Source organism: Nerophis ophidion, linkage group LG09 (assembly GCF_033978795.1).
Source record: "Nerophis ophidion isolate RoL-2023_Sa linkage group LG09, RoL_Noph_v1.0, whole genome shotgun sequence".
In the NCBI taxonomy this organism is placed as follows: domain Eukaryota; kingdom Metazoa; phylum Chordata; class Actinopteri; order Syngnathiformes; family Syngnathidae; genus Nerophis; species Nerophis ophidion.
Window position 1 is genome coordinate 3,736,390 of NC_084619.1, and position 14,935 is coordinate 3,751,324.

At 42.0% G+C, this 14,935-nt stretch overlaps 1 protein-coding gene across 2 annotated transcripts in view; it reads right to left on the reverse strand.

Moving 5' to 3' along the window:
• LOC133558912 (exportin-5-like) overlaps window positions 1-10,408 on the reverse strand; it is a 60,005-nt gene extending 49,597 nt beyond the window's left edge. The window contains exons 1-4 of one of the 2 annotated variants that reach the window (XM_061910072.1): window positions 10,153-10,408; window positions 3,198-3,319; window positions 3,058-3,130; window positions 448-585 (exon numbers count right to left, since the gene is read on the reverse strand). In XM_061910072.1, the coding sequence (XP_061766056.1) occupies window positions 448-585; window positions 3,058-3,130; window positions 3,198-3,319; window positions 10,153-10,254 (435 nt within the window). In that variant the 5' untranslated portion in view covers window positions 10,255-10,408. The remainder of the gene's footprint in view (window positions 1-447; window positions 586-3,057; window positions 3,131-3,197; window positions 3,320-10,152) is intronic. The other variant, XM_061910073.1, reaches the window with a different exon arrangement.
• Between the last annotated feature and the right edge of the window lie 4,527 nt (window positions 10,409-14,935).

Genomic DNA, 14,935 nt, shown 5'->3' on the forward strand with positions numbered 1-14,935 from the left:
TGTATTTAATATTTAGAATGCATTAAAAGATATCCATCCCTTGTCATGATTGTTGAACGATAAGCAAAATTCCAAACAAGGTATAGTTCCCCTTTAAAGACCTGACTGTTTTGGTTGTTTGTACGTTGTACTAGTGGTTAACTTACTTTTGCACTTGAATGACAATTCAGGATATTAGAATAGAATAGAATAGAGTTTTATTGTCATTACTGCAGTGAACAGGTTCAAAGAACAACAAAATTGGAGCAGATATTGACTGTACAGTTGATCAAGGTTTTATGACGACCACAGATTGACACTGAAATTGAATAATTCGGTTTCCATTTTTTTCTGTTTCAAAATACACACCAATCAGAGTTTGACCAGGTTTCCAGTAACATTCTAATAAAAGGTAAAGGCACCCAACATATAGACAGAACATAACAGCATGAATAGTAACGGACTCACCCCTTCGCCAGACAGACTTTCCATCTCTTCGAGCATGTTTGACCAATTCTGAGGCCATTCTCTCTTGATCATTTCCACAACCACTCGTGAGAGGACATCTTTAATGTAGCTTTCCTCCTCCAGAATAGAATGTGTACCCTGAGAACAAACAGGAGTCAGACCAAATCCTATGGAGCATGTACTGACAGTGAAAGTGCTTCCCATACATTCATATATTAATTGATTTTGTGCTACTTCTTCTATACATATTTATTTTCATGCATTTTCACTCACTTGTTCAAATGTTTTATTGGCCAATTATGTATATTTGACACTTCAACATTCGCCTCCCAACAAGCCGTTGTTTTTTTCCTCGTCCGTTTTTGCATTAAAGCCACGTGCGATTGGTCAAAATGTGTGGTGCCGTACAAGAGAGAGTGAGAGAAGGTTGCTACATAATTTGAGACGACAAGGTGGAAAGGTGAAGAAAATAAGCTACAGGAAACAAAAGCAGAGAAAGTTTGTTTCTGAATGCCAATCTTTGCTAGAGACTATCAAAACTGTAACCTCAATAATGCTTTTTCTTCCAGTTTTGCACATTTTGATTTACATCGTTGTAGGGCTGGGTGATATGACTAAAAAATGTATCACGATATAATTGTTTCATATCAGTCGATATCGATAATTATTGATTAAAAAAAATAATTATATTCTAAATAAAGACCAGGAGAAAAAAGGCTGAATTTAAACACTTTTATTTTAAAGAAAACCTTTAACCTTTAAAACGAGGTCAGCATTAAGAGAAACAGTCAAATAAATGAAAATACTGGTCGATGTGCAAATATTGACATTAAATAAATGCTTAACCAGACTTCTCAACGATGCTGAGCGGTAGCATGTCCTTCGCTAATTGATGCACCACTGCATCCCTTATTTCTTTATAACGTTTTGAATTTTTGTCGCATGGCACTGCTGCCGAGTGCCTCTCGATGGTGGTCTGTTGTTGCCGCTTCGGTGCTGTTCCACTTGTTGTGGCTGTTTGCTGCTGTACTCCAGCGGGTGAGAGCGGCTCAGCTGGTAAAATAAGTTTGTCGTGTTCCAAGACTTGGTCGGGACGACGACCTTGCAAAGTTTGCAGACAGTATTACTCTGATTCGTATCGGACTTAAAAAATCCAAAATACTGCCAAACTGGTGTGACGTTTCCTTTTTTATTTACAATTTCCTCTCGTGCTGCCGCACTCATATTCCCGTTTCGTTGATTAACGTGGACCCCGACTTAAACAAGTTGAAAAACTTATTGGGGTGTTACCATTTAGTGGTCAATTGTACGGAATATGTACTGAAATTTACAATCTACTAATAAAAGTATCAATCAATCGTTGCTTTTTTTTTTTTTTTTTCCTGTTAGCATTTCCCAGAATGTCTTGCGGTTCAGACTCGGCCGTGATAGGTCGAGAGGCTAAAGCCCTTCCTTTGCCTACACCCCCCAGAATGACGTGCGGTTCCGGCTCTGAGTTTCTTACTATTTTTTTCTAACAGAACTCAGTGAAATTATCAAACGTTCTATCAACCCCATTTTCTATTGATATCGATCACATGTCTATCGCGATATATATTGTTATTGTTTTATCGCCCAGCCCTACATCGTTGTGTAACGTGTTGTTGACGTTGCAGAGTTTCACTGTAAATAGTTGGATATTTACAAATACACAAAATTAAATTTGACATATTGCTTTAATAGCAATCTGCATGTTGAGTACATAAATAAAACCATGTAATGATATAATTGGATATAGCCTATTTATATTTTAACATGAAAAATTACTTGACACATTCTGATAATAGAGTCAGCTCTATGAACCCTTTATATTAGAAATGGCAACAGCGCATTATGAATGACCCATAACAAGAAGATAGAGAAAAAGAAAAAGCTTATCGACCATGGACTACAAAGGCGGACAAGCGCAATTTTTCAGGATTTATGCAGATCCCAAATACGGATCAGCAGGTACCAGAAGGTAAGAAAAGTTGCTTTTGCATAATATTGCAAAACAAAACGCCAGATAAGGTGTCTATCCTTATACACACACCATAATAATACTCGTATGTTGAAGCACAGTACAATCAATCAAGCGGTGCGGTTCATAGCTTACCAAAGTCGTACTAAAATATTTTTGAGTGCCGTGTGTAATGTTCTATATTTTTAATAGAACATATGAAATGTTGGTGTTGTTTACTTGAGTCCTATTGCCATCATAGTGCAGCCTACACATATCTATTATGTTTGACTGCCATCTACTTGTCACACTTATCATTACACCATGTACCAAATAAAATAGCTTCGAGGTCAGTAAGCAAAGCCAGTTATTTCTCACATTAGGCACACCGAGTTATAAGGCGCACTGTCGACTTTTGAAGAAAAGTCCGGAAAATACGGTAAATGTTTTTATCCATCACAAAAGTATCAGTTAATTTTCCACACTAAAGCACTTTTTCCGAGTTATCTTTTTTCTTGACATTATGATAATAATATCCTACCGTGGCCTTAATACCGCGGTCATATTGTACTGTGAGATTTTGACATTGTTACGTCCCTACTGATAACCATGGCACCGAGTATCATACTTACATTTAGTAACAGCTGCATGGTGCAGTCTTTTACTTGGACTTTTTCTTGTTGCTGCATGTCATTCCATCGGTACCTGCAAGGAGTAATAATGACCAGGTGAGTAAGTAGTTATCTCATCACATAAATATTAACACACTTACTTGATGACATGCTCCAATATTTGCAACCCGAGGTGCCTGATGACAGCGGCGTGAGCTTTGTCTGCTAAATTCAAGCCACAGGGGACACACAGGTCGCTTTTCTCTTTAAATTCCTCAAAAAACTACAAAAGGAGACAACACAGTTACAGTGAATATACATTACGTTGGACACCTGAGTGTAGAAAAACAGCTAAATGACATATGACAACCAGTTATTTATATGAACGAGGTAGATCCCCTCGATTTGGTCAATTGAAAAGTAGCTCGCCTGCAGAAAAAGTGTGGGCACCCCTGTTCTACAGAAACCATATAAACAAAAAAATATTTTTCACCCCATTTTTTTTTTCATTTCCATACATTTTTGAAACAGCTCCATGGAGCCACCAGAGCGCCGCTAAAGAGCCGCATTTTTGCAACTCAACGCCAAAAAAACGGAAATGCTGATTATCGGCCCTGCTAGACACCGACCTCTATTTAATAATACAACTTTAACATTTGACAACCAAACAATTAAACAAGGCGACTCGGTAAAGAATCTGGGTATTATCTTCGACCCAACTCTCTCCTTTGAGTCACACATTAAAAGCGTTACTAAAACGGCCTTCTTTCATCTCCGTATTATCGCTAAAATTCGCTCCATTTTGTCCACTAACGACGCCGAGATCATTATCCATGCGTTTGTTACGTCTCGTCTTGATTACTGCAACGTATTATTTTCGGGTCTCCCCATGTCTAGCATTAAGATTACAGTTGGTACAAAATGCGGCTGCTAGACTTTTGACAAGAACAAGAAAGTTTGATCACATTACGCCTGTACTGGCTCACCTGCACTGGCTTCCTGTGCACTTAAGATGTGACTTTAAGGTTTTACTACTTACATATAAAATACCACACGGTCTAGCTCCAGCCTATCTTGCCGATTGTATTGTACCGTATGTCCAGGCAAGAAATCTGTGTTCAACCTTGGAGAGGACCGCATATGCCAACATATGCGGTCCTCTCCAAGGTTTCTCATAGTCAATCAATCAATCAATCAATGTTTACTTATATAGCCCTAAATCACTAGTGTCTCAAAGGGCTGCATAAACCACAATACAAACCACTACCACATCCTCGGTAGGCCCACATACGGGCAACGAAAACTCACACCCAGTGGGACGTTGGTGACAATGATGACTATGAGAACCTTGGAGAGGACCACATATGTAGGCAACCCCCCACCCCTAGGAGAACCGAAAGCAATGGATGTCGAGCGGGTCTAACATGATCCTGTGAAAGTTCAATCCATAGTGGATCCGACACAGTTGCAAGAGTCCAGTCCAAAGCAGATCCAACACAGCAGCGAGAGTCCCGTCCACAGCGGAGCCAGCAGGAAACCATCCCAAGCGGAGGCGGATCAGCAACACTGAGAGGTCCCCAGCCGATACACAGGCGAGCGGTCCATCCTGGGTCCCGAATCTGGACGAGCGGTCCATCCTGGGTCCCGACTCTGGACAGCTAGTACTTCATCCATGGCCATCGGACCGGACCCCCTCCACAAGGGAGAGTGGGACAGAAGAGAAAAAGAAAAGAAACAGCAGATCAACTGTTCTAAAAAGGGAGTCTATTTAAAGGCTAGAGCAGGGGTCAGCAATTTTTTTGAAACCAAGAACTACTTCTTGGGTACTGATGAATGTGAAGGGCTACCAGTTTAATACACACTTAAATAAATTGCCAGAAATAGCCAATATATATATATATATATATACATATATATAAAAAATGGGTGTTTCTGTCTGTCATTCCGTCGTACATTTTTTTTCCTTTTACGGAAGGTTTTTTGTAGAGAATAAATGATGAAAAAAATACACCTAATTTTTAACGGTTTAAAAGAGGAGAAAACACGAAAAAAATTAAAATACAATTTTGAAACAGTTTATCTTCAATTTCGACTTTTTAAAATTCAAAATTCAACCGAAAAAAATTGAGAAAAACTAGCTAATTCGAATCTTTTTGAAAAAATAAAAAATAGAATTTATGGAACATCATTAGTAATTTTTCTTGATTAAGATTATTTTTAGAATTTTGATGACAAAATCCACTTTTGAAATAAGATTTAAATTTGATTCTACAGATTTTCTACATTTGCCAGAATTTTCTTTTTTTAATTTTAATCATAAGTTTGAAGAAATATTTCACAAATATTCTTCGTCGAAAAAACAGAAGCTAAAATGAAGAATTAAATCAAAATGTATATTTATTCTTTACAATAAAAAAAAAATACTTGAACATTGATTTAAATTGTCAGGAAAGAAGAGGAAAGAATTTAAAAGGTAAAAAGGCATATGTGTTAAAAAGTCCTAAAAATCATTTTTAAGGTTTTATTTTTTCTCTAAAATTGTCTTCGGAAAGTTATAAAACGCAACGTAAATAAATAAATGATTTTATTTAAACAAGTGAAGACCAAGTCTTTAAAATATTTTCTTGGATTTTCAAATTCTATTTGAGAATTGTCTCTCTTAGAATTAGAAATGTCGAGCAAAACGAGACCAGCTTGCTAGTAATGAAATAAAATGTAAAAAAAATAGAGGCAGCACACTGTTAAGTGCTGCTATTTGAGCTATTTTTAGAACAGGCCAGCGGGCGACTCTTCTGGTCCTTATGGGCTACCTGGTGCCCGCGGGCACCGCGTTAGTGACCCCTGGGCTAGAGTATACAAATGAGTTTTAAGGTGAGACTTAAATGCTTCTACTGAGGTAGCATCTCGGACTGTTACCGGGAGGGCATTCCAGAGTACTGGAGCCCGAACGGAAAACGCTCTATAGCCCGCAGACTTTTTTTGGGCTTTGGAATCACTAATAAGCCGGAGTCCCTTGAACGCAGATTTCTTGCCGGGACATATGGTACAATACACTCGGCAAGATAGGATGGAGCTAGACCATGGGTGTCAAACTCTGGCCCGCCGTGTAATTTCATTTGGCCCTTGAGGCACTATGAAATTAACATTAGAGCTGGTCCGCCGGTTTTATACAGCGGCAGTGCCGCTGTAACACCGCATTCACCACTAATACTCATACTTGCCAACCCTCCCGATTTTCCCGGACTCCCAAATTTCAGTGCCCCTCCCGAAAATCTCCCGGTGGATAAACATTCTCCCGAATTTCTCCCCATTTCTACCCGGACGACTATATTGGGGGCGTGCATTAACGGCACTGCCTATAGCGTCCTCTACAACAGTGGTCCCCAACCATCGGGCCGTGGCCCGATTGATACCGGGCCGCAGAATCATTTTTTATTAATTTTTATTTTAAAAAATTAAAATAAAACAATAAAAAATGTGTTTTTTTTTTGTTTTTTTGTTAAATCAACATAAAAAACACAATATACACTTATAATTAGTGCACCAACCACAAAAACCTCCCTTTTTCATGACCAAAACGTCCCTTTTTCATGACAAAGAGAAAAAAAAAAAAAAAAAAAAAGGACATCCCCCCACCCGGGCCGCGGGACAAATTATTAAGCGTTGACTGGTCCGCGGATACAAAACGCTTGGGGACCACTGCTCTACAACCTGTCGTCACATCCGCTTTTCCTACATAGAAATAGCGTGCCAACCTAGTCACATAATATATGCGGCTTTTACACACACACGCACATAAGTGAATGCCAGGCATACTTGTTCAACAGCCATACAGGTCACGCTGAGGGTGGCCGTATAAACAACTTTAACAATCTTACAAATGTGCACCACACTGTGAATCCACACCAAACAAGAATAATCAATCAATCAATCAATGTTTACTTATATAGCCCTAAATCACTATTGTCTCAAAGGGCTGCACAAACCACAACACAAACCACTACCACATCCTCGGTAGGCCCACATAAGGGCAAGGAAAACTCACACCCAGTGGGACGTCGGTGACAATGATGACTATGAGAACCTTGGAGAGAAGGAAAGCAATGGATGTCGAACGGGTCTAACATGATACTGTGAAAGTTCAATCCTTATTGGATCCAACACAGTCGCGAGAGTCCAGTCCAAAGCGGATCCAACACAGCAGCGAGAGTCCCGTTCACAGCGGAGCCAGCAGGAAACCATCCCAAGCGGAGGCGGATCAGCAGCGCAGAGATGTCCCCAGCCGATACACAGGCAAGCAGTACATGGCCACCGGATCGGACCGGACCCCCTCCACAAGGGAGGGGGGGACAGAGGAGAAAAAGAAAACAAACGGCAGATCAACTGGTCTAAAAAGGGAGTCTATTTAAAGGCTAGAGTATACAAATGAGTTTTAAGGTGAGACTTAAATGCTTCTACTGAGGTAACATCTCAAACTGTTACCGGGAGGGCATTCCAGAGTACTGGAGCCCGAAATGAAAACGCTCTATAGCCCGCAGACTTTTTTTGGGCTTTGGGAATAACAAACACATTTCGGGAGAACATCTGCACCGTAACACAACAGAACACATACCCAGAACCCCTTGCAGCACTAACTCTTCCGGGACGCTACAATATACCCCCCCCCCCAAGCAATAATTAATGTTTTACTCATGCACTTTCTCTTGCTACTTCAAGGCTTGAATGTTTGATTAATTTGTTATTGTTATTTTATTTGCAAATGTATTATTAGCCTGTGGAAAAAGTTTATTTTGATATTTACCTCAGAGGGCTGCATATAAAAAAGGGGCATTCAATTTTTATTTAAATTTTATTTTACATGCCATTGATATTTTTTAATGATAATTATTTAAAACTGTTTTTTGCCTGTCACTCTAATGGTATATAAGCCTTGCTTGTTCAATATTCAATGCAAAACTTGTTTTGGGTTCATTTGTTCAACCTTGTCCCGTGGCTCTGTTCAGTTTTACATTTTGGCCCACTCTGTATTTGAGTTTGACACCCCTGAGCTAGACCATCATTGTCGATGTCCCACTGGGGCAGGGGTAGGGAACCTATGGCTCTAGAGCCAGATGTGGCTCTTTTGATGACTGCATCTGGCTCTCTGATAAATCTTAGCTGACATTGCTTAACGCGATAAGTAATTAATAATTTCGCTGGTAATCACAGTGCTAAAAATAACGTGCAAAATTAAAAAAATTCTCATGCATTTAAATCCACCCATCCGTTTTCTACCGCACCTGTTCAAGAAGTCGCATAAATGGTAAGAAGTATTTTATGTCACGATGGGGGGTCGTTCTCCCAGGAAGGCAGACAGACTACTCGGGACATGGCATTTAGGTAAAAACATGATTTAATTTTAACAAAAAAATATACAAACAAAAATCGCTCACAGCGGAGGAGCAACTTGGGCTAAAAAACGAAGCTAACGCATAAACAGACTATGAACATAAATCAAACAAAACTTACTCGGCATGGCATGAAGCACGAAACTATGGCAAGGCATGAAACAAGTCAGCACAGGGCGACTGACTGGCAAAGACGAGCTTAAATACTGCCTCTGATTAGTGCTCGGGAAGCAGGTGAGCGGGCATTTTGTCCACCAGAGACAGGTGGACAAAATGAGTAACCAGGGAAACCAGACAAGGGAGTGGAAAAAAACAGGAACTTAAAGAGTCCAAAGGACAAACAGCACATGGCCGAACAAAAACATGATCAACAGACATGACAATTTATCTATTATTGGTTAGCTTCAGAATAACAAAGTTATTAAAAAGAATGAGACTTACTATACTCTAAAAATGTTGGTCTTACTTAAGTGAAGTGAAGTGAAGTGAATTATATTTATATAGCGCTTTTCTCTAGTGACTCAAAGCGCTTTACATAGTGAACCCCAATATCTAAGTTACATTTAAACCAGTGTGGGTGGCACTGGAAGCAGGTGGGTAAAGTGTCTTGCCCAAGGACACAACGGCAGTGACTAGGATGGCGGAAGCGGGAATCGAACCTGCAACCCTCAAGTTGCTGGCACGGCCGCTCTACCAACCGAGCTATGCCGCTTAAAAATGCACGCATTTAGTTGTATTCAGTCTTAAAAAAAATATGATATGGCTTTCACGGAAATACATTTTGAAATATTTGGCTTTCATGGCTCTCTCAGCCAAAAAGGTTCCCGAACCTTTAAATAGCCATTAAATAGACTCCCTTTTTAGACCAGTTGATCTGCCGTTTCTTTTCTTTTTCTCCTATGTCCCACTCTCCCTTGTGGAGGGGGTCCGGTCCGATCCGGTGGCCATGTACTGCTCGCCTGTGTATCGGCTGGAGACATCTCTGCGCTGCTGATCCGCCTCCGCTTGGGATGGTTTCCTGCTGGCTCCGCTGTGAACGGGACTCTCGCTGCTGTGTTGGATCCGCTTTGGACTGGACTCTTGCGACTGTGTTGGATCCATTATGGATTGAACTTTCACAGTATCATGTTAGACCCGCTCGACATCCATTGCTTTCCTCCTCTCCAAGGTTTCTCATAGTCATCATTGTCACCGACGTCCCACTGGGTGTGAGTTTTCCTTGCCCTTATGTGGGCCTACCGAGGATGTCGTAGTGGTTTGTGCAGCCCTTTGAGACACTAGTGATTTAGGGCTATATAAGTAAACATTGATTGATTGATTGATTGATTGATTGATTGACCCCTGCACTAGGGTGAGTTTTTCCTTGCCCTTTTATGAGGCTCTACCAAGGATGTCGTTTGAGATTTAGTGCTATATTAATAATGATAGATTGATTGATTGATTGATTGATTGATGTGGCCTTAGAGACCCGAACGAGGTGGACATAACGCTAGCGTTTGAATGAATGCAAAGCAGCGGTGCGAGCTAACACGCTAACACCTGCACACAACACTGCTCATTTAGCCGAGATTAAACAGCCGATAAAGTAACATTACGAAGCTCCTACTAAAACTCAGACACTATTTTTATTCGTCTAAAACATAATTTTGTGGTATAATTAACGAGTCTCGCAATAAATGCCAAGTTGAGCCTGCTAGCGCGGCAGCTAGCATGGGAATAAGGACGCTACCTTGAGGGCCTCCAGTCGGTAAATTTGCGTGGATTCTGCGTCCATGGTCACATTCAGAGCCTTGATGAGCTGCTCGCACATCGCCGCTATATGGTCAGCCATGATTCAACGGAGCGTCGGGCACCCTCAGGTAACAATACAAGCCGCAACGAACCACCTGCTTGTCGGATATTTCGTCCAACCTCAAAGGCTTTAGCCAACGTGCACCGAATCTGTCTTTTTTTTGGGCCCTTCGGCTTGCCGTAGAATGTTGCATGCTGGGAATTGTAGTTCTGTGTAAAGATCGTCTATAACAGGGGTGGCCACACTTTTTCTGCAATTGACCAACTCGAGGGGATCTACCTCATTTATATATATCATTTATATTTATTTATTTATGAAAGAGACATTTTTGTAAACAAGTGGAGGAGTTCAAGTACCTAGGAGTCTTGTTCACGAGTGGGGGAAGAGTGGATCGTGAGATCGACAGGCGGATCGGTGCGGCGTCTTCAGTAATGCGGACGTTGTATCGATCCGTTGTGGTGAAGAAGGAGCTGAGCCGGAAGGCAAAGCTCTCAATTTACCGGTCGATCTACGTTCCCATCCTCACCTATGGTCATGAGCTTTGGGTCATGACCGAAAGGATAAGATCACGGGTACAAGCGGCCGAAATGAGTTTCCTCCGCCGGGTGGCGGGGCTCTCCCTTAGAGATAGGGTGAGAAGCTCTGCCATCCGGGAGGAGCTCAACGTAAAGCCGCTGCTCCTCCACATCGAGAGGAGCCAGATGAGGTGGTTCGGGCATCTGGTCAGGATGCCATCCGAACGCCTCCCTAGGGATGTGTTTAGGGCACGTCCAGCTGGTAGGAGGCCACGGGGAAGACCCAGGATACGTTGGAAAGACTATGTCTCCCGGCTGGCCTGGGAACGCCTCGGGATCCCCCGGGAAGAGCTAGACGAAGTGGCTGGAGATAGGGAAGTCTGGGCTTCCCTGCTTAGGCTGCTGCCCCCGCGACCCGACCTCGGATAAGCGGAAGATGATGGATGGATGGCATTTTTGTAAACAAGTTAAATGCGTTTAATGATAATACAAGCATGTGTAACACATATAGATGTCTTTCTTTCACAAAGACAAGAATATAAGTTGGTGTATTACCTGATTCTGATGACTTGCATTGATTGGAATCAGACAGTAATGATGATAACGCCCACATTTTCAAATGGAGGAGAAAAAAAGTTGTCCTTTCTGTACAATACCACATGAAAGTGGTTGGTTTTTGGCATCTAATTCATCCAGCTTCCATACACTTTACAAGAAAAACATTGGCGGCAAATTCCGTAGCTTGCTTGATTGACATTCACGGCACCCGAGGGTCTTGTGAGATGACGCTGGCTGCTGCCAGTTCATTATTATGAAAAAATGACAGAGAGGAAGGCGAGAAACACTTTTTATTTCAACAGACTTTCGCGCCGTCCCTTCCGTCAAAACTCTAAAGGCCGACTGCACATTTCCTATCTTCACAATAAAAGCCCTGCTTCATGCTGCCTGCGCTAACAAAATAAGAGTCTCAGAAAGCTGGCGTGCACAAGTGATGTGCACGCCAGCTTTCTGAGGGATCGCTTGTGCACGCCAGTTTTCCCAGACTCTGTATTTAGTTAGCGCAGGCAGCATGAAGCAGGGCTTTTATTGTGAAGGTAGGAAATGTGCAGTCGGCCTTTAGAGTTTTGACGGAAGGTACGGCGCGAGAGTCTGTTGAAATAAAAAGTGTTTCTGGCCTTCCTCTCGGTCATATTTTCATAATAATGACCTTGCAGCAGCCAGCGTCATCTCACAAGACCCTCCGGTACCGTGAATGTCATTTAAGTGACGTCTTGGTGAAGATTGATGATCACTCATTTTTAGGTCTATTTTTTTTAAAAGCCTGGCTGGAGATGGACTGACACACCCCCCGCGGTCGACTGGTAGCTCGCCATCGACGTAATGGGCACCCCTGTTCTATAATGACGAAAGCACACTCGTGAATAGACTCCTGGTGTGACTCGACACCACCGCAGTTAGGGAAAAAGGGGGTTAGTTGTCACACCTTTTTACTTTTAATATGAATTGTTCATCTTTAAAACCTGTTTAAAGTCATTCCTACATATAATCGAGGTTGTTGGCTTGAAACACTGCCTATTGCCTTCTTACAATAAACTATCAAACACACGCCAGTGGTTCTCAAATGGGGGTACGTGTACCCCTGGGGGTACTTGAAGGTATGCAAAGGGGTACGTGAGATTTTTCAAAAATATTCTAAAAATAGCAACAATTCAGAAATCCTTTATGAATATATTTATTGAATAATACTTCAACAAAATATGAATGTAAGTTCATAAACTGTGAAAAGAAATGCAACAATGCAATATTCAGTGTTGACAGCTAGATTTTTTGTGGACATGTTCCATAAATATTGATAGAGAGATAGATAGATAAAATCAGCACCTCCAAGTCCGAGTCCATGGTTCTCGCCCGGAAAAGGGTGGAATGCCATCTCTGGGTTGGGGAGGAGACCCTGCCCCAAGTGGAGGAGTTCAAGTACCTAGGAGTCTTGTTCACGAGTGGGGGAAGAGTGGATCGTGAGATCGACAGGCGGATCGGTGCGGCGTCTTCAGTAATGCGGACGTTGTACCGATCCGTTGTGGTGAAGAAGGAGCTGAGCCGGAAGGCAAAGCTCTCAATTTACCGGTCGTTCTACGTTCCCATCCTCACCTATGGTCATGAGCTTTGGGTCATGACCGAAAGGATAAGATCACGGGTACAAGCGGCCCAAATGAGTTTCCTCTCCCTTAGAGATAGGGTGAGAAGCTCTGCCATCCGGGAGGAACTCAAAGTAAAGCCGCTCCTCCTCCACATCGATAGAAGCCAGATGAGGTGGTTCGGGTATCTGGTCAGGATGCCACCTGAACGCCTCCCTAGGGAGGTGTTTAGGGCACGTTGGGAAGACTATGTCTCCCGGCTGGCCTGGGAACTTCTCGGGATCCCCCGGGAAGAGCTGGATGAAGTGGCTGGGGAGAGGAAAGTTTGGGCTTCCCTGCTTAGGCTGCTGCCCCGGCGACCCGACCTCGGATAAGCGGAAGAAGATGGATGGATGGGACTTGTTTAAGTCAGGGTCCACGTTAATCAATTCATGGGGACATAAATGATGGTATTTTGAGAGGTAATAATTGAAGTCGGACATCACTGAAAGCCTAAGTAGGAAACGCACGGCCCTCCACTGTAAAACGTGTATGGCTTATGTTGAGAATATTTCCGTATGTAGAGGCCGGTATAGCTCGGTTGGTAGAGCGGCCGTGCCAGCAACTTGAGGGTTGCAGGTTTGATCCCCGCTTCCGCCTTCCTAGTCAATGCTGTTGTGTCCTTGGGCAAGACACTCCCAGTGCCACCCACATTGGTTTAATTGTAACTTAGATATTGGGTTTCAGTATGTAAAGCTCTTTTTCTTAGTTTATTTCAAAAATGACATACATACAACATTATACATCAGTTAATTTCATCATTTCGCAATACACAATACATCATGTCCGAAAAGGAGTAGGAAGAAGCAAAGCTTATTCAATCCTACCCCTTTTCCACTTCAGAGCGCCCACAAATATATACATTCATTCACTGACCTTCTTTACAGCAAAATGACATCTGTGAGTGAGTAACACAGCAGTTTTCTAACATGTACTTAATTATTTCAGTCATTATTAACATACCAAGATGAAGAATATCTTATTTTCAATAAGTTTGAAAGTGTTTCTCATAATACTTCTTCTTTGTACTTTGTAAGCACTATTAATTTGAACATCCTCTTAAACTGGGTCATATCAGTACAATGTTGAACTTCTTTACTTAATCCATTCCATCATTTAATTCCACATACTGATATGCTAAAAGTTTTAAGTGTTGTACGGGCATACAAATGTTTTAAGTTAGATTTTCCTCTAAGGTTATATTTCTCCTCTTTATCAATCAATCAATCAATGTTTACTTATATAGCCCTAAATCACTAGTGTCTCAAAGGGCTGCACAAACCACTACCACATCCTCGGTAGGCCCACATAAGGGCAAGGAAAACTCACACCCAGTGGGACGTCGGTGACAATGATGACTATGAGAACCTTGGAGAGGAGGAAAGCAATGGATGTCGAGCGGGTCTAACATAATACTGTGAAAGTTCAATCCATAATGGATCCAACACAGTCGCGAGAGTCCAGTCCAAAGCGGATCCAACACAGCAGCGAGAGTCCCGTTCACAGCGGAGCCAGCAGGAAACCATCCCAAGCGGAGGCGGATCAGCAGCGCAGAGATGTCCCCAGCCGATACACAGGCAAGCAGTACATGGCCACCGGATCGGACCGGACCCCCTCCACAAGGGAGAGTGGGACATAGGAGAAAAAGAAAAGAAACGGCAGATCAACTGGTCTAAAAAGGGAGTCTATTTAAAGGCTAGAGTATACAAATGAGTTTTAAGGTGAGACTTAAATGCTTCTACTGAGGTGGCATCTCGAACTTTTACCGGGAGGGCATTCCAGAGTACTGGAGCCCGAAATGAAAAAGCTCTATAGCCCGCAGACTTTTTTGGGGCTTTGGGAATCACTAATAAGTCGGAGTCCTTTGAACGCAGATTTAGTTGAGAAGAATTGTTGTACATTCTTTGGTAGCAGGTTATAATTGACTTTGTACATCAATTTAGCTGTTTGCAATTTTATCAAGTCATCGAGCTTTCATATTTTTGACTCAATAAATAAAGGGTTTGTATGTTCTCTATATCCAACATTGTG